At 42.3% G+C, this 26,199-nt stretch overlaps 1 protein-coding gene across 2 annotated transcripts in view; it reads right to left on the minus strand.

Moving 5' to 3' along the window:
- ADCY2 (adenylate cyclase 2) overlaps positions 1 to 26,199 on the minus strand; it is a 370,486-nt gene that overhangs the window by 243,892 nt on the left and 100,395 nt on the right. For both annotated transcript variants that reach the window (XM_080933614.1, XM_080933613.1), the window contains exon 3: positions 14,729 to 14,890. In XM_080933614.1, the coding sequence (XP_080789740.1) occupies positions 14,729 to 14,890 (162 nt within the window). The remainder of the gene's footprint in view (positions 1 to 14,728; positions 14,891 to 26,199) is intronic.

Raw genomic sequence — 26,199 nt, forward strand, 5'->3', positions numbered from 1 at the left:
CTGGGGCTGAGATCTAAGAATAGTGTACACTGTCAACAACTACCTCATTCTTTCAGCAACTGCAACTTCTATCTCATCTTAGGTCACTGTCTTGGTCTCTAGTTTGAGACTCAGACATAAAATACAAAGCAGGTTTTTAAGACGTTTTTTAAGAGCCAAATATTTGCAGTTTACCACATGAAGAATACATCTCATCTTCTCAGCCTGGGAATTAACTAGAACACATAAGAAACATGAAACACAGAAGCCATTGATGTTTTCAATATGAAAGGACAGAGCCTCCAACATGAGTGTGGTAAGTATCGAAGGCAAGCAGGCACAGAGTGTAGACCAAGAAAACACACAGAAGGGGACATTCACAGAGGAGGTGACAAGCAGAGCCAGGAAAAGGAGCTGTGCTATTCAGGGCCCCACTCAGATGTGTGGTGGTTGAGCTCAGAGGTTCACAGCTGCTGAGCTGTCAGTGAGAGCCTGTTGAGCTTGGGAAATGCAGGAAGCTGAACTAGGAAGAGTATGATGAGTGAGGCACCCTGATAGTGAGATCTTTATCCTGGTGCCATGAGCATCTCCACTGACCACGGTGAGCCATGATGATGGCCTGTGGCCATCAGGAGCCAGTTCTTGGGAATCGGTTTTCTTCTTCCACTGTGACTATCAGCAGGGTTGGAAGCCACAGCATGGACAGTGTGGAGCTCATAGAAATAGGCTGTGGTGGAAGCAGAAATAGGGCTGCTGAGGGTTGGGTACGCTCATGGGTAGAGGCACTTGTCACAAAAGCCTCATGATAAGTTCCACCCCCTCAACAAGACCGCAGTGGGAGAGCTAACTCCTGACTGTAATATATGCATGTGGCCTATGTATGCCTGTACTCAAACTCTCATACTATGTACACAAATACAAATAAATTAATAATAATAATGAATTATAATAATAAAATGAAATAGAAGTATTTTTCAAGAGGATACATAAAAAGTAAGCAGGATACCATCTCTAATCTTTAAGACAATAAAACTATAGTCAGTGATAAATGTGAAAATTATTTTTAAAAGCCTACTGTAAAAAAAAAACCATCATTACCACAAACAATGAATGATTTTATAAGAAAAAAGGAAATGTAAATCAAGTTTAAATTATGTAGAAAATAGTGGTAAGGGGCATATAAAAGACAACAACTTTTGTTATTATATAGTTGAGATAAATATGAACTAATTAACACAAAACAAAGCAAAGAAAAACTAAGATATTGATGAAAAAAAAGCACAAAAGGAGTTCTTTTGTAATATTTACCTATTAGTGAGTATAGTCCACAGAACTCCAAAATGTCAACAAGCTGAAGGGCCCTAGTGAAGAAGCCTCAGTCCTGCTTGGGAGGGAAAAAAATCAACCACAAAGGGGGATGAAGGGAAGGACTTGGGAGGGAAAGAGACTGGGGATGGGGAGGGGAACATGATCTGATATTGGGGGAAAAGGACTGAATCCCTGAGGACCAGCAGAAAGACTGGAAATAGGCAACCTCGGGATGCAGGAGGTTGGGAGGACCTTCCAGAATGTACCAGAGACCTGGGAGGTGAGAGATTCTAGATGAAATGCCCTACAGTGGGCAGAGGAAACTTGCAGAGCCCACCTCCATTATAAAGACATCAAGTGAGGGATGGGGTTGTCAACCCACAATCTAACACTGACCATTATTGTTGTTCCTGTCTGAAAGAGCTGCAGGGATGAAAGTGAAGAAGAGACTGAGGAAAAGAAGGTCCAGCAACTGGCCCAAAATGGGTTCTAGCTTGAGGAGAGACCCTAAGGCCTGACACTATTACTGAGGCTATGGAGGGCTCACAATAAAGGACCTGTCATGACTGCCTTCTGAAAGACTCAACAAGCAGCTGAAAGAGTCAGATGCAGATATTTGCACCCAACCAATGAACAAAAGCTGCTGACCTCTGTGGTTGAATTAGGGAAAAGCTGGAAGAAGCTGAGGAGGAAGGCAACACTGTAGGAGGACCAGCAGCCTCAATTAACCTGGACCCCCAAGATCTCTCAAACACTGACTGGATCATCAACCAGGCAGCATACAGCAGCTGATATGAGGCTCCCAACCACATATACAGCAGAGGTCTGGGTTTAGTCATACAAGAGGCACCTAACCCTCAGAAGACCAAAGGCCCCAGGGAGTTTAAAGGTCTGTAGGGTGGCTGGGGTGAGGACATCAGAGTAGAGATGAAAAGGGGAGGGTATGGGATGTTCAACAGTCAGAAGGTGGACTGGAAGGGGAATAAAATCTGGAGTGTAAAAATAAATAAACAGAGAGAAAGATAAACAAATACAAAAGGAAATAACTCAAACTGGAAAGTAATAAAACAACGTGTACATTCAAAATTCCCTATGTGAAGCAACAAAATAAGAATAATATTATCTGAATGGATCTGAATTTGGAATAAGGACAAGAGATTCATAAAGAGGTCTCTAGCCAGGGAAAAATAGATAGAAATATTAAAAAATGAAATCATTAACAAATCCCTCAATTTGGAATGAGAAGTTGGTATTTATAAGAGAATGTGTTTTATCCAAACAAACCTCTGTGGGGAAAGTAAGTAAGTCCAAGCAGAAATATCTTTACAGGAAAAACAGAAGATGGTATCTCATTAAATCTAACCTAGTCTAAGCTCATGAACTAAACATTGAAGTTTAAAGTTTGTAAATGAGCAAATCACGCAGAGCCAAGGGCAGTGATAGGATGTTTACTTTTACCATTCTCAAGACATGCAAATTTCTTACAAATTTCTTACTTATGTTCCAGCCATATAATCAAGTAGAAAATGAGGGCTAAGCACAGCATACCTCCATAGGGAAAATTCAGATTCCCAAGATTTATTTAATATTATGTAAGTAGGGAATCGTATGACCTTGCCTACGCTGGGTGTACACTTTGGTAACATTTTAAGATTCTGTCTTTAAAGAAAAGGCAAGTGATAAAACCATTTGTAAATAAAAGCAAATGGTTCCTTTCAACTATTAACTTCTCTTGGCTTAACCCTGAAGCTAATCTCTGTTTAGAAGATCCACCCTACTAAACTAAATGTTAGACCAGCTGGTCTACCTCACAGTCTTGAGGCTGAAAGTTTTTCCTCTAGAGGTAGCCTGAGCACAAGCTGAAAGAAAGTGAGGAATTTGAATTGTAAAGTGATCCACTTGAGAATGCCATTACTGTTTGTCTGGAGAAAGCAAATCAAAGGAGAAAGGTCTACAGACACCAAGAGAGGTCATGAAAGGTGGTAAGAATGTATTCATGAAGACCCATTGGGAGACCTTTCTCCCTCCCTTCTCTGGACCTTTTTCTGTGCTCCTCCTCTTCCATCTTACTCCACTTCCCTCCCCTTCCTTTTCCTGTGCATTACCAATATTTGTCTCTTTGTTAAGGTGGGGAAAGAGCTCAGGGCATTTGTTTCATAGTCTTACCTATCTGAAGTCATCTGGCAAAAAAAAAAAATCATTTTACTTTCTCTATGCATGAGAAGTTCATTTACACAAGGGGAACTACCCAAACATCCTGAATTCTGCTAGCTTGCTTTATTTTCCTGTTACCATAATTACTTTCAAAGAAGGTGTCTTCATATGTAGTGTACCACAGAGTTTAAAGTGCTCACTAGTACTGAAGAACCAGAGAGCCAGAGAGCAGTCTACACCAACAATGAGGAGAAGTGAATCTGCAGTTAACTGTGTATATGGCCATCCATGGTAAAGCTCATAAACACACACACACACACACACACACACACACACACACACACACACACACACACACAAAGTATACCTAGTAGTAGACATTCATAAATACATACATACATGTGTGTATGTATAATACTAGGAATACATTCATCATACAATTTGAGGAAAATAATCTTTTTTTTAAGATCACACCACAGAAGTTGTGATTTAGAACATCCTGGACTTAGAATGGGTCCTATTACTACAGCCACTGTCCCACAAGGGGCTGAAGAAATGAAGATGTGGAGAAGATACAGCATGTGAAGAGGTACAGACAGATTCACGGACACTGAGACTACAGAACAACTGACCCCACTAGACACAAGGACACTGGACACCAGCATAAACAGATTTTCATTCTGGTCTCTAGAGATGACAGAACCTACTGAAGCTTTGTTGTTTGGGTCCGTGGAGAATGAACATGAGGTTTCGTGGATTTCTAGCTTGAAGAACTGACATTTGTAGTGACTTGTTGCAGTGGCCTTTGGGAAATGATGCTGTATCTCAGCTGGCAGAGGTGGGAGAGATGCATAAAAGAAACCATTGCCTGTCCTCAAAACCACATACGAAGATTGAGAGTGGCAAGGCTATCTAAGCAGGGTACCACAGGGCTGGAGAGGATGGGGAGAAGCAACCTTTCTCCAGGTTGGCTGAGAGATGCAGTGAGCTTCTTAGGAATAAGAGCTTCAAAAATAATGCCAAAGCGGTTCCACTCTACTCCACTGGCAAATTGGTCTCTACACATTCACTCTGACCTTGATCCATGTCTGCCCTTTACAGAGGTTCATTCATGAAGCTGGTCCTCGGGGTTTCCAAAGTCATGCTATTTGAGCTCAAAGGAGCTGAGGCCCTTGGGGATTAGCACACTGACTTCTTGCCAGTGAAGTGTAGACTTGGAGAACCACAGTAGCATGAAGCTTGTCATCTTGGATCTGAGGAGAGCACACTGCAGAATGGATAATTAAAACTAGACTTCATCTTGGAGGGTCTCACACATGTGAGATTCAGCTCCTTTCCTATTCAACTTTGATTGTGACTTGATTCCCCAAAGTATTTTATGTTCCATTTCTCTTAAAGTCTTTGAAACCACATAAACTAAACTAACCCACATTATTACTGCTATTGCTACTTATTAAGAGCTAAATACTACCCCGGCTTGAGAGTGGGCTGTTTATATACAGTACCTGCTATTGTTATTATTTGAATTTGAAATTTTTCATAAGCTTGGACATCTAGTACCTGGAGGCCAGGTGGCAGAGTTACTTTATGAGGTGTGGAATGTTTAGGAGATTGAGCCCAGCTGGCCAAAAAGAGGTTTCTTGGGACAGTCCTTTAAAAGACACAGCCAAGCCTTTGATAGTGGTGTACTCTTGCTTTCTGGTGCCATATACTCTACTTACTAGGAAACACAATGCCTATCCTGTTTTCATGTTAGACAGACATCCTGAAACTCCCTGAAATACTTGTCTCCTTTAACTTGTTTCTGTCAAGTTAAAGCATTGATCACAGCATTGCAAAGAGCAATCAATACAGTAGCCTATATACTCAGCACCAAGGCCAGCAGCCATGCCCCCTATTAGCTCATGAAACTTGCCTTCTGTAGGAAGTTCATAAAACTTACAAGGTTCACATGTCCCTTCCCCAAGGTTGTATGCTCAGTAAAGAACTGCAAGTGAGAAGGAACTCTTTTGTGGTGCAGCTTCCTACAAGTCCCATAAGGAAATCCATTGATGTTATTTTTGTGAATCATTATTTATATGTCTATATGCTTTTTGGTAATGCAGCTAGCTGCTCCTGTAAATAACTCCACATCCATGTTCCCGGGAGTAACCCTAATGAACTCATTGGTTAACAAAACTGAAATTGGGTGGTATTTCTTTGGTATCTGATCAGTGCCCTATATGGAAGTGAATAGGCATTTTTTTTTTTGTGTGTGTGTTCCCTCTGGAAAATATATAAAATATTCTAAATCACAGGTTTGGGTTTACTAGGAGTTCCCTGGAATCAGGACTGAAGGAGAGGAAAGAAAGTAGAATAGGGTGTAGGGAGAATTTGAACTGTAGTATAGAGATGTGATTCAGAAAAACCCATGAGTGCTCAAGTGCTGAAGAGAAGATCCATCACAGGACCGACAGTGAATGAATGAATATACCCTTAAGATGCTCAGTCTTGGAGGCATGACACCCTCAGAAGAGCAATATGGTCCTGGGCATAAGGTCTCTGTAGGCAGTATACAGTCCGTGTAGGGGCTGACAGATGAAGGCCAACATAGGGCAACTTCTTCAAGTGTTGGCAGCCCATTCTTTCTGTGGGAGAAGTGGGTATATCACCTGCATGTTTACTAAACACAGGTTTAAGGCAGAAGTGAGATTCAAATCCAGATCCATCCTGATATCAAGAAGTTTCTTTTGCCCAGCTCCCCAAGCTCCTTGTTATATCAAAATGTTAAGGAATGTCAGAGAGGAATTTCTGTAATGGCAAACCCGAGCCTTAAGTCTGTCTACCAAGGTGTCTTGTCTCCCAGGAGACATGAAGTTGAGAATCTATTCCCATGCTCTGATGTTTCCCTGTGTCACCGGCCTTTCCAGCTTGCTGTACTCTAAACACATATTGGGGATGTTGTGTATCTACCAATAAGCTGTTATGAATCCTTGATGCTTTGAGTGTTATGTGCCTGGTCTAGTTAAGTCCTTTTCATTTATTTCTTTGTTCCAACATTTCTGCTGCCATTGGATTGAATGATCTGACTGTCCACTCTGTCCTTCTAAGTAAAATGGGGTGAATGAATCCTTACCACATAATCAGTTAAGGGCTACCTCCTCCTGCTCCACCTCTTCATTCTCCTTCTCCTTTATCAAATTGTCACCATTTTTTTAGGTCATTAGGCCCACCCACAACTGCAAACTCTGTCTTTCCAAACTATGCCCAAGACTTGTGTTGTACCCTAGAGAGGACTCCTAGGATAACTGCAGTTTTCTTACCAAGGACAAATAATAAATACACCTAAGAGCAGCTTCACTCTGTGTGCAGGTTCACGGGTGAAGGGGAGGAACATGTGAGCCCTCACTGGTAATTCTCATCTTCTCATTCCCTTCTCTGTGTTTCAAAGAGTAATTATTAATATTTTACTGGATATCCTGAATAAGAGTACATCACAAACCACCTTTCTGCATTCAAAACAGACCTTTAGAATTATCAGAGCTGCACATATTTACAACTATCAAACCCAAGACATATGAATTAGTAGAGACAGGAGGAAAATTACTCCAGACTTGTCAAATAAAATACCATCGAAAGGTGCAAAGCAAACTCTGATAGACCTGTCAGTGTAACATGTGTGCAGAGAACTGTTCCCTTAAAGAATGGAAGTTACATGGTCTAGATACTAAAACCAGTAATAGGGCAGACATGGGTCACAGATTACAGTCCCACATCAATTTTCAGAAAATCCATCTTTCATGTACCCTTTATCACATCTTTAAGAACAGGAGAGTTGTCTGTTCAATAACCCCAAAACACACACACACACACACACACACTATGATACATAAAGACCACAGAACAATCCTAGACCTCACTCTAAAACAGGCTGCTAACAGCAAACATAAAATTTGGTCTCAAACTCTAGAAATTGCTAAAACATTTTTAGTGTTTTTATGCCCTGAGGTCAGAGTTACTGCTGCTCACTTCTTGTCTACCCACAGGGGCCAAGGTGGAGCATGTCTGCAGTCAGAGCAAAGACAGGAGGGGTGAGTAGGGAGAAAGAGGGGGAAGAGAAGATTTGCTTTTACATTTGCTCTCAACTTTATTCACATAACCTACTTTTTCACAGGTCACACCTATTTTCTCTTCTTCCCTATCCCAATCCCCCTTTCCTTCCAAAACCAAATGCCTTCAGGTCAAATAAGCAATTATTTACTAAAAACAACATATGAATTAGACTCAATCCATACCTTTGTGATATAAAGAAAAATCTTTTCCTTGTAGAAAAACGATATTTGGTGCTTCTCTGAAAACAAACAGGAGGACGGAGATCCAAATTCCTGGCAATTAGTCTCGTCCACACCAGAAACTGGGCAGCTGGTAACCTGCTGTTTGTCCTTTGAGCTGCTCAGATTAGACCTCAAATGCAACTTGATTCCAGACTCCAATAGACACTTCCTGAATTACACTTCATCTCAGTTACACAACAAATCCACGTTGTCATTGATTCCAGACTCGCCACAGACAATTGTCCACATTAGATGCAGTGAAAATGCTGCACGTTTTCAGAACTTAAATATATTAAAGCTTCTGCAGTGTCAAAGAATCCTGTACCAATTTCCCTGACATCCAAGTAATCCTGTTAGCAGTCCAATAAGCAGTCCTTAGCTCATCTTCTTTCATAAATATGGATTCTCATATAACTGACTTACTTAAATAAATCTATATTCAAATTCCCCCCTCTCCCGAGGGAAAAGATATATGAAACGAAAATTCAGAACGGGCTGTGAATACCAAGGAAGTAAAGATCCAATAACTGACAAAAATTCAAATACAAGATGCAGCCCTGATGCACAGAGAGGAAGGCCTGAAAATTTCTTGTCGTTGGTTACAGATGGCAGAAACAGTCATGAGGACCTCTGAAAGTGAAGAAAATGGAAACCAGGCAAGATACACACTTAAGATGCAGGCACGCTCAGCAGCACAAGCTTCAGGTTGGACCAAGCCTACTAAGTGTTGGACCACTGTCCTTGGCTGTGAGGCTGGACTCTAGTCCTCTTTTCTCCTCCACTGGCTACCTAACTGTCCACTCCCCAGTCTCAGGCAGTATGCAGCCAGCACAGCAGGGGAATGGTGGTCCCTGCTTGCCTTTACTGGTGACATTGGCTTACTTTGGTTTAAAGGTAAGCAAAAATGACTTCTTGCTTTCAGTGTTCAGGAATTGTAATCAAATACCTACTATCCAGTAAGTAAAAGTAAACCTATTTTCTGGTTAATTGTGAAATGCTAAAAGTTTATGGTAGTTATGCTAAGGTGACCATGTAGACGTAAGAGTCATACAGACAGTGTGAAAACTTTTGCTCAGGTTCCTGATGCTTTGCAGTTTCTCCCTGTCATTATTAATGGAGTCTAGAATGTGGTCATAATCACAGGGTTCATAAAAGTTCATAAAAAAGTTATGAAAAACAGTAGGAAAAGAAAGAAGAATAATTATAAGAACATTCACAAACAGAGTGAATTGGTGACCAATAAAAACCCATCTCTTCATCTCTTCATCCCCCACAAACAGTGATGCGTTCAAAGTTTGTTCCTTCTTTGTCCTGTCTCTTCTCCTGCCCATCTTGGCTTCTTTCTTCTCTCTTAGATACTGCAGCCATAGGAGCAGCCTCACATGGATAGATCCTCAGATCCTGGAGAGTAGACAGGTTTGCAGAGAGGAAGCTGGGCATGGTGGATTCTCATGAGTGTGACTGGTCTTACAAGTAGATTATGAATCATAGAAACTATTTCTTTTGCAACTGTTGGTCAAAAACTAAACATGAGTGCTGGATGAAATGTGACCAGCAGCTTCCTGACAGCCAATCTAGCCTCAGAGTTCTACTGTCGTGTCTTTCCCGATCGTGGTGGACCATCTCCTTTGGAACTGTAAACCAAAATAAGCCCTTTTTCCTCTAATTTGATTTTTAAGGATATTATATTTATAGAAATGGAAAATTATCTTAATAGTAGTACACATAACAATAAATGCAGCAGTCAATATGTGGGCCCCATATTGCTATGATGACGTCCCAATAGTAAGACCAAACAAAATCAAAAAGTACCCAATGCCTAAATGTTACCTCTAAACCTTCTCCACTGCAAAGATGCTGAAGAGAGACTCCACAGCTCAGTTGTCAGAGAGCTGACTGAGCGTGCAATCAAACCCTGGTTTGTGAGGTATATACCCCTAACGCCAAGGCTTAGGGAGTAGAGGCAGGATAATGAGAAGTTCAAGGTCATTCTCAGCTATGGAGAGTTCAAGGCCAATCTGGAATACATGAATCATATTGATAAGTTAAACAAACAAACAAACAAATAAATAAATAAATTTGTGAAGAAAAAGAGATCTTTAATTTTAAAGGTAGCTAGGGCCAAACAAGATGAGTCTGGAACCTCTTATTCTAGAAGACAGAAAAGCTCTGAGAAGATGGGGATGTTCCCAGAAGGGTAACATCAGCCTGGAGATGCTCCTGTAATAGACCTGCTGTAATATCTGTCAATTAAAGTAAGAATATGGCACCATATGTAAATAATGAAAGAAGTCAAAGACCTGAAAAACAGGATGCCTTAACCTTCCATCCTGCAAAGCAAGTCTCACCAAGATGCATGTACTATTGTCACACTGAGTAGAGCTCAGCACCCCTTTTAGAACTCCAGGGCAAACAGTCACCCTGGTTCTGAACAAAGGTGGAAACCGGAATTAGTTCACAGGAGATACTAAACTGGAGTCAAAAGACTTTCACTTGCCATGGGGCTTGTCCTCTTCAAGAGTATGACCACCACGAGCATCAAAGTGTGAACAAGGAAGGTTCTAGACTGAAGTGCAGACAACCAACGTATAGCATATTGCCGTGGGAGGTTCTGACTGTTCCCACCCACTCCGAAGAACAGTGGTGGGAAGGGAGCAGTGTGTGGGACCTAAGAATCACAGACTTCTAGAGACTGACAGGTGAACTACAGCTAAGAGCCTGGACTGCAGAAAAACACTGGCATGGAAGGGCATCATTCTGGCTAGTGGGTCAGTGCCTCACCTTTAAGTGGTTTCAGGAGAGAATTCTCTGTATTGAATCCGTGACTTACTGAGAAGTCTGTGATTATTTCAAAATAAAAGTTACAACAAGCACTTAGGGTTGCAATCTATGTTGCCCATGTGCTAGTCGGTACTTTCAATAGACATCAATTAAGTAAGTTTCCTCTATCATGGCACAAGGGTGCTTTGAGGCCAATCCTGGTTAAATGAATTTCTTAAGAGCGTTGAACTCAGACAGGAAGAATTGAAGAGGCTTGCTCCTCAGTCAGTGTTTCACTTGACAAGTCAGACATGGTCTCAGTAGCTTCTCCATGCCATAAAGGCACCATAATACAAAATTCTTCGTATGGATATGGGCGAAACAGATTGTCTCTTTTGCTAATGGCTTAGTTCAGTGGTTGGCGACCTTCCCAATGCTGTGGCCCTTTAATACAGTTCCTCCTGTTGTGGTGAATCCCCAGCCATAAAATTATTTCCTTGCTGCTTCATAAGTGTAATTTTGCTCCTGTTCTGAACTGTAATGTAAACATCTGTTTCTCAATGGCCATGGTCAATGCTCATAAAATGTCCTCTCCTGACCCTCAGGCTGAGAACCGCTGGCTTAAGGGCACAGCAGTACAATGGGGGACTCAGAATCTTCTTCACACTTGATCAGTGTCCGATATTTTACATAGTATTTTTTTCCGAACACTACACCATAGCTATCTAACCAGCAGATGTACAGCATTCTAATCTGTAGGTACTGTGCATCAAAAGAATTCAAAGAAGTGTTTTTCTTGACCCACAATCCAATGGTAATTTTAGCTTCTATTTCCAGCAGTGGTCAAACATAATAAAATTCAAACTTCACACTTCTTTACACACGAACCCACCATTTAAAAACACACTGTCCGTTAATTTATTTCTTTACTCACTATACATCTGAACCACAGCATCTCCTTCTTCACCATCCCACCCTCCACGCCTCCTCCCCTTCACCTCTGAGAAGGGACAGACAGTTCCCCCTGGGTACCAACCCATCCTGGTACCTCAGGTCCCTGCAGGACTGGGTGAATCCTCTTGCACTGAGGCCAGACAAGGCAGCTCAGTTAGGGTAATAGGAACCATAGGCAGACAACAGAGTCAGGGTATGCCCCAACTTCAGTTGCTGGACCTGCACATCTGCTACATATATGCATGAAGTCTGGATCCAGCCTATGTATACTGTTTGGTTGGTGGTTCAGTCTCTGGGAGCCATTAAGGGTCTAGTTAACAGTGTCTTTTTGTGGAGTCTCTATCCCCTCTGGGTTCTTTAATCCTTCCTCCAACTCTTCCTCAAGACGTCCTTAGCATTATATAACGTTTGGTGTGTGTGTGTGTGTGTGTGTGTGTGTGTGTGTGTGTGTGTGTGTGTATGTGTGTGTGTGTATTCACCATTTCCCCTTTTAATTCATAATTTATTACTGAATTCTACTTTCTTGGCTCTTAAGAGTCATGGAATTATTGAAGACATCAGAAATGGATTACAGGGTCCTTTTTATTTTTCCCAATATTACCTTCATATGAAATATTATAGCATTAAGCACTTTTAAAGTCATTTATACAATTCCACAATTATCTTACCCCTGGCTGCCAGCCAGCATATTGTTCTGTTAGTTTTGGGAAAAGAGTAAAAAAAAAAAAAAAAAAAAAAAAAAGATGCACACTAAACTTTTCCCAGTTTCTCTCAATAATAAAGACAACAATGTATCAAAAACAATACAACATGGACCTAAAACACACCCACTTCTTCAGAAACCCTTCCCTCTTTACATACTGTTCTACTGTTTAGAAGAGCAATTCAAGCCTCTGTCCCAAAATGCAACACTCCCTTTCTTCACGAAGGAAGCAGAGAGACTGGTAAGAGTGTCCCAGTGTGTACCCAGTGGAAACCTCCACCACACAGCTGCTGCAAACATGGAAGATTCAAGGGGCTGCTGCCAGTGTGAGGACAGAGACAGCTTTCTCACAGTTGTTTCCGGAACTGGGCTGAATGGGTTCCCTACTTGCTACTGCACAGTTACCCGTCCAGGAAGCTGAGATTCCTGGTGCTTGCAGTCAGCATGGTATGACCTTGACAGGAGAAAGTGGAACTCCCTCATGGGGTGTAGAGGGCAGCAGGGAATGCAGATTGGATGAGCAAACCTGAGAGTAACATGCACATAGAAGTTTCTGGATTTTTTTTTTTTTCTGCTTCCATAGAATCCTGGATTCCATGGAAGTTGTATGGAGTTGGGATTTAGAAAAAGTGGGGTAATGTGAGTCAAAGGGCACAAATCATGAGAGGAACAAATTTTATGTCTCATATACAACATGTCTAGTGGTGGGTATGAAAACTTCTCTGATAAATAAGGACCGAACAATTTGTTCACGGATGAATTCATTATACTGTGCAGCTTGAATGTATCCAGTCTTTATTTGCCCATCCATCTTAGTCAGGTCTCTATTCCTGCACAAAACATCATGACCAAGAAGCAAGTTGGGGAGGAAAGGGTTTATTCAGCTTACACTTCCATATTACTGCTCATCACCAAAGGAAGTCAGGACTGGAACTCAAGCAGGTCAGGAAGCAGGAGCTGATGCAGAGGCCATGGAAGGATGTCACTTACTGGCTTGCTTTCCCTGGCTTGCTCAGCCTGCTTTCTTATAGAACCCAGGTCTGCCAGCCCAGGGATGGCACCACCCACAATGGGCTGGGCCAGGGATGGCTCCACCCACAATGGGCGGGGCCCTCCCCCTTGATCACTAGTTGAGAAAATGCCTTATAGCTGGATCTCATGGAGGCATTTCCTCAACTGAGGCTCCTTTCTCTGTGATGACTCCAGCTTGTGTCAGGTTGACACACAACATCAGTCAGTGCACCATCCAACATGCTAAAGTGTTACACTTCATGTTCATCCACTTGAATAAGTGCTCGCTAGCCTCTGTGCTTGGGTAGTACAGTCCCAGTACACCGAGTCCAGCTGACACTGTCACCTTTGCTCTCACTGTGGACAGAGGGTGCTATCGTACCTTAAATTTCATGACCTCAAGTGCTTTTGTATAGAAGGATCGGTTCCAAAACAGCAGCACACAGGTGAATGAATGGGTAAAGAGGGCTCTATCTTCATGAACAGATTAAACCACTGATTGGTTCAAGGCCTTTAGGGGGTGTGGCTTCTCAGCGGAAGCAGGTTACTGAAGATAAATTCATCCCTCAGATCCTTCTTCACTGTCTCTTCCGCCTGACTACCAGGAAGTTAGTCATCTGCATTCTCCCTGTGAATTCTCTCACTGCACACACTGCACACACTGCACACACTGCACACACTGCACACACTGCACACACTGCACACACGTCTCATTGGTTGTATCTAAAGCTCCTCTGTTTCTAGTCAGGATGCAGATCAGCACTAAGGGAATACCTACTCATCTAAGGCTCTAGTTCAATTCGGTCACGCCCCAGAATTAAATTACGCCTTCTATTGGCACATTCCTCAACTCACTGAAACTTGTATCCTTAGTACTTTTTATGCTGTTGACATATTTGCTGTGACTACCCCAAGACAGCAAAATAAAACATACATTTTTTTTTCTCATAAAAAGGGGGGGGGAACTGTTAGGAAGAACTTCAAATCACCAACCCTTGTGTTTATGGATATGCATAATTGGAAATCAAATAGCTTTTAAAATGCTTTTAGCTAATTAGATAGAATGGCTTCTTGAAATACCACTTATTAGCAATGCACAGATTTGCTACTATAGCATTTTAAAGGACTCGGCTTTAATGCTCATAGATCTGCCAGAAGACAGAGAAATTGAAAGTGTTTTTTTTCCCCCAATACTCTGTAAAGAGATGTTTGGGGTGACTTTGCTTCTAATTATATGATGTTTCATACTAAAAGCAAGAGTCCTAAAAATTATAATCTATAATAAGATTCCAATGTATACCTTTGCTTCCAAAATTACACCACTACTCAGCAACCAGCAAAATTATGTATATCCAGTTATCTTGTGAACATTAGTCTCCTTGCTGCTGGTGGCTAATTAACTATCAACCCTACTGTTAGAAGAGGACAGGGCTCAGCAGCCCTTGCAGACCATGTCAAGGAGCAGTCAACAAACCCACCCTGGCAGCTCCAACTGATTGGAGCAAGAGCTGTGAAAGGCCAGTGTTCCCATGGGAAGGGCACTCACCTGCCAGAACAGGTGCTCCTTGGCCCCTGGTGTTGCGGACAGGTAGACGCTCAGGACGATCGTATGAGATGAAGAGGTGAGGATGCTGGCGATGATGGCGTCTCGCATGTTGAAGGGAAGCATGGTGTACACCACAAAGATGATGAAGAGGAAGAATGACACCTGTGGAGGGAAGGAAAACACAGAGGGTCAGAAAAATCCTTGTTTCTGTTGCTATTAAAGGAGGCAGAAGACAACATGGTCACTTGAGAAACGACATCATGGAAAAATGAGTTGAATACACACACAACACAGGGAATTGCATCCAGGCCTAGAGCGGGAAGCACTTGCTGTGGAAACATGAAGACTCAAGGTTGGATCCTCAGAGCCACAAATATAAATATGGTAGCCACGGACATTTATGGTGAAGACAGGAAGTGGACACTTGGAAGATACCCGGAAGTTTGGAGGGCAGGTAGCCTGGGGTGGGTAGTGAAAATAAACGTTTAGACCCTGTGTCAGGGTCGAAGGCCAAAACCAACACCTGGGATTGTTCTCTGTCCTCCATATTTTCTGTAGATCATGCACAGACATTGTGTACACAGATTAAAATTTGAGGTGGGGGTGGGGGAGAAAAAGTATCTTGCCGTTGTGATGGGGGAAAGGTTTCTTGTGTGGGACTTTTGTTTAGCAAACATGCTACAGTATACAAGAGACTGGACTTCGGGGCACTTGTGTGGAAGAGTAAAGCTGCTCTGACATCCTGAGGCTTGGAGAGGATGCTTCTGAGTTAGCAATGGTGCAGGGCTTGGTGCAGATGGTCCAGCTCCTGTGGATCAGGTTAGTGCTCCCTGGCACAGAGGTTAGACATAAATGGCTCTCTGATCCCAAGGTCTCACTCCTTCACGTGGCATCTTAAGTATCTGCGTGCACGTAGTAATCCCAGGATTTGCACATCAGTGAAAAGATGAGAACACATATCCAGCAGTGGGTGGATGTCGCCTGTCATATCCACGCACCAGAATGTGATTCAGGAGTAGAGTGGATCAAAGCTTTGACATATGATACACTGTGGTTGAACCTCAAAGGCTCCATGTTCTATGATTCCCTTTATATAGACTATGTGTAGCTGGTAAACCCAGAGACAGGAAGGAGATGCTGATGACCTTGATGGCGAGGTCTTTGAGCACGCCTGTGATGCACAGGAATCACAGACATTGCATAGCAAGTGTAGTGATGGGAAGACATCTGAGTTGGACAGAGATGTCCATTGCCCAATACAGAGAATTACTGAAAGTCACTGTATTCTTCATCGTAAAAATGGCTAACTTATATTTTATGAATCTCACCTTTATAAAAACAATCAATATGAAACCACTTAGAGAAATTTTGAGAATGGAAATGAAAATGCTTACTAGGTAATAAAACAGGAACATCTCTCCATTGCAAAGGAGCCGGAGACAGAGGAGCAAGACAGAGAATATGAGCATTCAGTGACTATAGCGAGAGAGCGTGAGGTCACAGGCCTCAAGGGAGAGCATGTGACCACTGTATCCTATGCTATTGGAAGAGGACATAGAGCCCGGTCAGCAGGATGGACATGGACAGATCACCACAGCTGTTCTGGTGCATGTTTTCTGTGAACTTAGGAGTGTGACATGACCACCAGGCTCTGCTGCCCACAGACTCAAGACAATGCAGGCCAGAGAGTGGCAGCTCCATCTTTCTTCTCTTGCTCACTGTGCACATTGAGAACATAAGGGTCTTGTCTACCTCTATGCTGTGGTTCCAGGAGGACACCTTACAAAGTTGCCAGGTTTGCAAGACTACACAGAAAACAAGAGGTTTGCAGCCTAAAAATAACCACGAATTCCTAAAACATGTCCTTTCATTTTCTTCAGGACATTCTAAGCAGGGCATCCATTCATTCCTCAAAATAAAAAGCGTACGGGCTCCTCTGAGGGGCGGCCTCTCCTGGAGTGTGAGGAGAGGAGGCTCCATCAAGCTCTGAGCCATTACAGCTGAGGGAATGAGTCTGTCATGCACGCCAGCTGTCTTCTGGGCTGAGCGAAGGGCCACCCTTCCCACCCAGCCCCACTCGGAAGAGACAATGAAATGGCCTCTAAATCATCTCTCTTTGCTGCAAGTTCTGTCGTTGTGGAATGACAGCCAAGGAGAAAGCCACCGTGGGTGGGCAAAGTGACCAGAAGTCCTCGGGAAGCCTGAGTTTGGTGTGGGCCATCTGCTTCAAGCCCCCACTTCCTCCCCTTCATGCTATATTTATATGGGCTGTCAGGATAAAAAATGTGGGTGAGCAGATTAACATAGCCATACTTTTTCTAGCAAATATTTTTTCTTTTGCCTCTTCAAAATAAAAGACGATGAGATTTTTTTTTTTTTCTAGCAAAGCATGAGCAGTCAGCATGACACACATTCCATTTTTCCTGTTCCGTGTGTGGATGAGACCCAGCACTGCTTTCAGGAGCACTTTGTGCAGCGGCTAATGATCTGTCCAGACAGAACAGGATTCCCCCCTCATGAAGCTTTCCTTAGTTCAGAATTCAAAAATGTGTGTTCTGGGAACCAATCACCACCTTTTAAGTCAATGACTAACCCTTGCAAGCCTTTACTGAGGGCTAACCTAGCACGCTCTCATTTCCAACGCTGAGGTAAGCAGCTGCATCAGATGCATCTCAGGCTTCCAGAGTTGCTGCTTCAGGGGCTCATACACACATGCCCGTGTGGCATCTGCATGCATGACTTGGCCAACAGAAGTCCAGTTCAAGCTTTCTTGGGGGAACTGCCTTCACACCTTATTAATCTCAAAAGCTTCTCAGATCATTAGATCTATTTTGTAACTCCAAAGAGCACCATATGTAAAACTTAAATGGATCTGGCACATCTAAAAACATGTGGGTAAAATGCTCCAGAAACTTCTCTTGCAGTCTCTAGGGTTTCCATGTTACCATGGGGACATGAGATTTCTCTCAGCTGCGTTCTTCTCTCTGTGTGGGACAAGAGGCTGAAAATAAAAGCAAGACCACTGTTCTAAAGCCTGCAGGGAGAGGCAGGTAACGGAGTATCTGAAGTGGTCACGCTCATGTCAGCAAAGGGGCCACAAGTATGTGTTCTCACCAAACCTCTACAAGACACAGACATCTTCTTACCCTCAAGAGCTTTTCTCTGTGCACACTGCCCTGTTCCTCTTGAAGCTACCTTGCTTTATCTGCTAATGGCCCAGTTTCCAGTCACTGAGGTACTCACCATCTAAGCTTACCCTTAGCCATGTTCTCTTCTGGCTTTGAACTTCCCCAGCACAACATTCCTGGCATCTGTCTGCTGTTCTGCCTTACATCCATTGACACTGCCTCAGGCCCTTCCCAATGGCAAGGACACGGCTTATGTAACCCACTCTTTCTCTTCTGACATCCGACGGCAGAGAGAACCCTTTCTTGTTTCTATCCACTCCGTTCCCATCTCCGCGTTTCAGGACATCCAGTTCGACTTCCCGTCACCATTTTCTTCTGAGTTTGGGGATGTTACATAGGATCTGTGAAGCTTAACATGACTGGTGTGGCCTCTCTGGATAGAAAAGGGAACACTTCGTATCTTGTCACCTCTTCTCCCTGGCAGTCATGAAGTGGCAGTGGTGGAAACCCTCTAATATATACATATATATATATATATATACACACACACATATATACACATGTACATATATACATATACACACATATATGCATACACACACACATGTCAAAGTCTCGGGTGACCCATAGTGATCAGTAGTTAGACAAGCAATTGATGAACATTTGTAGTATTAGCTCCCAAGTCAATAGGCAGAGCCCAGCTGGTCTGAATCCTTACCGAAGCCATATATCACCCTCTGTAACATTGATGTTCTGCTTATAAAACTGGATTACTTTTATACGCACTACTGATCAGTGTTTAAAACAAATATATTTTTGTGGCACAGGTGTATATCTGCGAATACATTACGTTTACTACTTCACAATACTCTACAGCAATATGCGCATTGCTATTTATGGTATGTTTTCCCTTACCGCTGATCCCACCTAACAAGACAAGTGTCCACGAACTGACTTTAATATGTGTAGGTCTCTGTTCTACCTTGCTTCAAAACTCTGTTTTCTCTTATGCAGGTAACACTGCAAAGCTTGTGCTTCTGAGCATAAAGATCTAAGGCTTTTCTTCCTCAGATGATGGCATCCTGTGGTCAGCCCTACAAACTCCCCATGACATGACACGTCCTGTTCCATCCGTATGTCTATTCCTCCTCCCCAACCTCATCGCGTGTATGGCTCCTATTTACATATTAACATCCGCATACACAGTGAAAGGTCTTGATACTCAAGAGCATGCCTTGATTCATTAAGAGCCGAGACTGCAGTGCTTAGGGCTACACCTGATGTGGGAGCTACTTCACAAATTTTGTTGTCTTTACAAGTCTGTTATAGGTGTTCATGTGACACAAGCTCATCCTCCTCAAGTGCATCTCACAAAACGAATCTCTAGAGCAGTTCACTGTCCTCTTTGGCATAATTAGCATCACTATTAACTATAAACACATTGATTTTTGAATTCACATTTTTTCCTATGTAATGGATGAATTACATGAAAAACAACAACAACAACAACAAACCTCAACTCTCTATTAGACAGACACTGGGTAGATTCCCTTAGCAGGCAGCAGCAGTCAATCTGGGAATTTGGTTCCCAGGGAATCTGGGTTACACTACCTACCATGGTGCCTTCTCTCCAGTCCAAGCCCTGTTGTCCTTGAATCCTACACAAAGACTTTCCAGGAACCATGAGGCCACTGTTAATCAACGAAAGGAAAGGAATGGCCTAGGCTTTGTGTAATTAGCCTGACAGCTGAGAGTTTTTTAGAATGCCCATGCACTTTGGGATTTCCAGAGGTCAGCCCATAAAGTGCTGCCACTTTCAAGTTCACCCAGGATACATTTTGCTGGTTTGATACACCATCTAAGGAGGAACAAACTCCTTCTGCCCAAATGCTTTGTGCTCCTAGCGATACAAGCTTGCGAAGAGAAAAGGGAATTTTCAAAAGCCACTCTGGATTGTATTCTAGGTATTCTGTACTTTTCCTGCTAATATCCACTTACTAGTGACAAATACCAGTTACCTCTCAGGATGATATTATCCAGTGCTATCCATTTGCCTGCAAAACTCATGATGTCCTCATTCTTATAGCTGAATAGTATTCTGTTATGTAAATGAACCACATTTTCTGCATCCATTCTTCTGCTGTGAGATATCTGGGGCTGCTATGAACATAGTGCCCCTGTGGCATGGTGGGGTATTTTTTGGGTATATGCCCAAGAGTGATATATCTGAGTTTTCAGATAGATCTATTTCCAAATTTCAAAGGAACCTCCCGACTGATTTCCAGAGTGGTTCATACCAGTTGGAATTCCAGCACTAACGAAGGGATTGTTCCTTTTTCTTCATATTCCTGCCAACATGTGCTGTCACCTGAGTTTTTTATTTTAGCCATTCTGACTGGTGTGAGGTGGAATCACCAATTCGTTGCTTGTTTGCTTTTGTTTTTTGGAGGTTAACATCTTGAGTTCTTTAGATATTAGCCCTTTAGCAGATATGGCGTTAGTGAAGTTTTTTCCCAGTCTGTTGGTTGCTGATTTGTCCTATTGACTGTGTCCTTTGCCTTACAGAAGCTTTTCAGTTTCATGAGGTCCCATTTATCAACTCTTGATTTTAGAGTATGAGCCACTGGAGTTCTGTTTCAAAAATGTCTCCCTGTACCAATGAGTTTGAGACTCTTTCCCACTTTCTCTTCTATTAGACTCAGTGTATCTGGTTTTATCTTGAAGTCCTTGATACATTTGGACACAAGCTTTATGAAAGGTAACAAATATGGATCTATTTTCATTTTTCTTCATAAATAAATACTGTCAGTTAGATCAGCACTGAGAGGAGGGGAAGGGAACAAGGGAACATCATAAGGTACTGGGGGGAGCAGAAAAGAAGGAATGAAGGAAAATATGTAACCTCAGGGGTGGGAGGTTGGAGGAATCTCTAGAAAGTGCCAGAGACCTCTCTAGAGGTGAGAGACTCTCAAAGATCCTGAGATGAAATGCCCAATAGTGGGGAGAGGGAACTTGTAGAGCCCACCTCCAGTAGGAAGACAGGGCATCAAGTGAGGGATGGGGTTGTCATCCCACAGTCAAAACACTGACCCAGAATTGTTTCTGTCTAAAAGAACTATAGGGACAAAAATGGAGAGGAGACTGAGGGAAAGGAGGTCCAGTGACCAGCCTAACTTGGGATCCATCTCAAGGGGAGGCTCCAAGGCCTGACACTAACGATTACTGATGCTATGTTGTGCCCCGTAGGAGGACCAGCAGTCTCAATTAACCTGGGCCCCTTAGATCTCTCAGACACTGGACCACCAACCAGGCAGCATACACCAGCTGAGGTGAAGCCCACAACACAAATGCAGGAGAGAATAGCTGCGTCTGACCTCAGTGAGAGAAGATGCACCTAACCCTCAAGAGACTTGAGGCCACAGGGAGTGAGGAGGCCTGGCAGGAAGTGAATGGGGGTGGGGGACATCTTCTTGGAGACAGGTGGGGGTAGGAAGAATGGGATGAGAAAATGTGGGAAGGTGGACCAGGAACAGGGGTAACATCTGGACTAAAAAATAAAATAAACATTATTATAACAAATAAAAAAGCCATGTTGGAAGTATGTAGTATGAACATCATTGATTTTTTTTTCTTCAGAGCTCAAGTTAGCATGAAGCAAGGGTACACCTCATGGTATAAAACCTCCTAGCATTTAAGAGACTCTATGCTGAAGGTTTGAAACGTCAAGATCAAAACTGTTAGGGCTATCTACTGTGTCTATCTGAACAGGAGGGGCTAATTCTTCCTTCTGCAGATTAAGACTAACTCTTGCCAGTCTGAAGAGATCTAGACACAGAAGACCAGAAGCATCACTTACTTCACTACTTACTCAGAGTCACATGCTAAGTGTATCAGCGCCTTTTATCTGCCACAACAAATTACTGCATATTTAGTGACTCAAACTGTCAATGAAAAATGTTATTCTTGTCGAAAATCAAAAAGTTTAGAGTGTAGGTGCCAGTGGGCTGGGTTCTTCCAGGGAGATTATGGGAAGAGCTACTGAGTATATGTTCTTCTAAGTCTTCCAGCACCAGACAACCTGGTGTACATTTGCTAGAAGACATTCATTCCAGTCTTGGTGGCAGAATTCCATGATATCTCTCCTGTTATCTGTGGGTATCTTTATCTGGCACCTCTATGCATTTTTGCAACATGCTTGAAGACACCAATTGCTATCAGTCTGTTCTACAGAATGAGCCAGCATTTAGATTTTATTGCCTCTGCGTTACACTCCCACTCCCAAATCAGACATTGAACCAAAGTCTATGTCAAGATTTTTACATTCAAGAAAACAAGTTGATGTGGTTTAGAGGTGCAATAATCTCATAAAAACTTGTATGATGAGTGTCTTAGTCAGGGTTTTTATTCCTCCACAAGCATCATGACCAAGAAGCAAGTTGGTGTACAAAGGGTTTATTCAGCTTACACTTCCACATTGCTGTTCATCACCAAAGGAAGTCAGGACTGGAACCCAAGCAGGTCAGGAAGCAGGAGCTGATGCAGAGGCCATGGAGGGATGTTACTTAATTACTTACTGGCTTGCTTCCGCTGGCTTGATCAGCCTGCTTTCTTATAGAACCCAGGTCTACCAGCCCAGGATGGCACCACCCACAGTGGAACCTCCCATTGTTGATCACTAATTAAGAAAATGCCTCACATGGATCTCATGGAGGCATTTCCTCAAGGGAGGCACATTTATCTGTGATAACCCCAGCTTGGTTCAAGTTGACACAGAAAACCAGCCAGTACAATGAGGTTGGTTTTCCCAGGTGGCATTATCTAGCACTTGACCTTAGGCAATGACTGAATTGTGACTAATAATCTGTAGCTAAGTTCCAAGAAAGACAATTAGGTGTCTAGCCTTGTTTAAAGTTCGCTGGGAGGTATAACTTACAAGAATATTGCTGCCTCTGCTCTCCTTTCTCTCTTTGCTTGGCATTGCCATTAGGAGAACAGTCTCCTCTATCAGTTCTCTCAGTTACCAGGATGTTCATTGTCCCATAAGGTCCCCAACAATGCAGCCAGTTGACCAGAGACTGAACCTCCAAAGTTGATTTGCCCCAGCCATTTTGTTACAACCATGGAACAATGGCTAATATACAACTTGACAGTATCATTAGGCCTCTGCTGCAAAGCTGACAGATTATAGAATATAACTTAATATTTCTTTCAGGACTTGATGATATGAAAATTTTCATAACACTCCAATATTATCTGGTAAAAAATGGAGGTTTTTAAGAAAATCAAATCATACCTAATCACTTACTGGAGCTTTTCTGACTTTTCTCTTCTGTGTTGTATGAACCCCTAATACGCATGGCAGTCTCAAACAGTTCTGAATGCAGTGGGGTTTTCAAGAGAAATACCATCAGAGAAAGGTTAATATTTCTGTTATATGAATAATGTTATAAGAAAAATTCTACTGATTTTTATAACCAGAAACAGAGATATTGAAATCATAATTCATCCACATTCTCTGAGAAATTAGAAACAGCGTAGAATTTCAATCTCTTAACTTATTTTGATTTATTATTTTATTTTATGTGTATTAGTGTTTTGTCTACATGCGCTGCCTGCAATACTGGATGTACATTTCACACAATGTCTGATGCCCTCAGAACCTAGAAGAGTGTATTGAATCTTATGGTGGTTTGAATGATATTGGCCCCCCCAGGATCATAAAATTTGAACACTTGGTCCTCATCTGGTGAAAGTATTTGGGAAGGACTGGGAGATATTGTCTTGTTGTATGAACAACAAGGGATGCTTTGTCATTAGGAATGGGCTTTGAGATTTCAAAAGCCCACACCATTCTGGCTTGGCTTTCTCTGTCTCCCGATTCTGGATTGAGATGCAAGCTCTCAGCTGCTGTTCCACTGCCATATCTGACTGTCTGCTGTTATACTCCCTAACCTGGTAGTTATGGACCCACGCTCTGAAACTACAAACCCCTAATAAAACCTTCTTCCATAAATTGCCTCGGGGAATTTACTGTATCCCAGCAATAGACTAGTAATTAATATTTCCTGGAACTGGAATTATGAATAGTTAGTTGTAAGCTACCATTTAGATGCGGGCATCTAACTTGGGTCCTCCTACAAAAACAATATCTTAACTACTGATTTACTTCTCTGACTCCCAGTTTCCTAACTTTTAAAGAGACAAATTTTTGAGCCCAAAATGTAGGAATTATACCATTCTAAGTAAAATATCACATATGACTCTATATCTTGTTGCTGATAGAAATTCTAACTATAAATGGAAAACAAAGTTTAGCAGAATTTCCCCCAAAGTAAAGGTAAACATATTTAAAGCAAGATATACAAATGACCAATAGATGTATTCAATGAAGTTCAATATCACTGAATCCTAAGTCAAATATGAATAAAAAGCACAAAGAGATTCTATTTTATACCTCGTGGCTTTGGTCAAATGATGATTGCTGGGAATCTATATTAGTGCAGTAGTTACGGAAATGTTTTGGTGACTTCTATGAAAAACAGAGACAGAATATCAGTGTGGGTTAATTTTATCATGTTATGGGTCAATGGTTGACACAAACAACTTCAGGGGGGAAGGGATTCTTTGTCCAGGAGTGTTAGGCCATTATGGTTGGAGGGTATAGGGAGGCAGAGGAACTCACATCACAGCTGCAAGAAGGCAGAGAGACCAGGGAGAGGAATGGCAGGAGGGCCGGGCCACAGCCTTATCCCAGGAGCATCCCCTCAATGGCTCTCTTCTTTCAATAAAGCTCACTTCCTATTTTTACCACCTCACAGTAACTCCACTTCTGAAACCATCAAGGGCTTAAGCCATCCATTTATTTTTAGGCTGTGAAAAACATGTGGTATCTATTCTGAATGGAATTTTGGCCTTTTAAGAGGAAACTCAAGCCTGGAACTGTATGCTGGACCAAGACCCCACAGCAAGTGAGGTCATGAGCCCTAGAGGAGCACTTACTTGAGTTATTTGAATAAGTGTCTGTAATCTCATCTTTATACCCACAGGCATACCACGAACCTCATTAGAGACACTTCCATTTGAGGTGGATGGCAGTTAGTACAGAGGCTCGCAACTTGTCAAGGTCACTGAAATAATTGGTGTCCATCCCTAAATGAAACACCTCTCTCTCTCTCTCTCTTTCTCTCTCTCTCTCTCTCTCTCTCTCTCTCTCTCTCTCTCTCTCTCTCTCTCTCTCTCACACACACACACACACACACACACTTTCTTCAAAGCTTAGGGGACTCTGGGAGACATGGCCAAGAGACTATAAGACTTGGAGACAGAGAACCACTATGGCACACTGCCTTCTCAGAGACAGAGGACCACTGAACTGGCTGGTTTTGTGTCCACTTGACACAAGCTGGAGTTATCACAGACAAATGTGCCCCCATTGGGGAAAAGCCTCCATGAGATCCAGCTGTGAGGCATTTTCTCAACTAGTGATCAAGGGGGGAGGATCCATTTTGGGCGGTGCCATCCCTGGGCTGTAGACCTGGGTTCGTCTTCCCCTCCCCACACTCATCAGCAGAACTCCCCCAACACCTAGCATCATACAGTGTTCCTAGTCTTTTGATTCTAAAAAGGGTTTCAATTGAGACAGACTCCAAATAAGTCCATATACTGCAAATAGTTTAAGCCTTAGCTTCTATTACTGTCCCTTTCCTTTTGGGAGCAGAAACCGAAATTCTCAAAATTTACATAATTAGGATGCTAATTTGTCCTATGGAGTAGAGATTTCCCCAATTTGTTCTCAGTCTCTCTCCCTCTCTGTGTATCTTAGACTTTTTAAGTTTTCTTTTAAAATGTTTTTAATAAAAATAGAATTCCATCATTTTCTTCCCTCAAGCTCCTTCCATTCTTCCATTCTCAAGTTGATAATCTCTCTCCATATGCACACACACACCCACCCACACATATTATATACACATACACAAACACACATATATACACATATACAAACATACACACATATACACACACAATCATATGCACACACATAAACACATACACATGTATATATGTGTGTGTATACATATATACACACATGCACACACACACATATATATATACACACATATGCATGCACACACACATATATGTACACACACGTACACATGCACACACAGATACACACACATGCACACAAACACATACACACACAAATGCACACACACATATACACACACAAATTGTACTGAGTCCCCTTTGATGGTAGTGTGTATGTGGTTTCATAGCTGACCAAACATCCAGTGAAGGAACTCATCTCCGGGAGAGGCTCATTTTCCTTCTTCCAGTGTTCTT

This window comes from Micromys minutus (genome assembly GCF_963924665.1).
Source record: "Micromys minutus genome assembly, chromosome: 20".
NCBI lineage: Eukaryota > Metazoa > Chordata > Mammalia > Rodentia > Muridae > Micromys > Micromys minutus.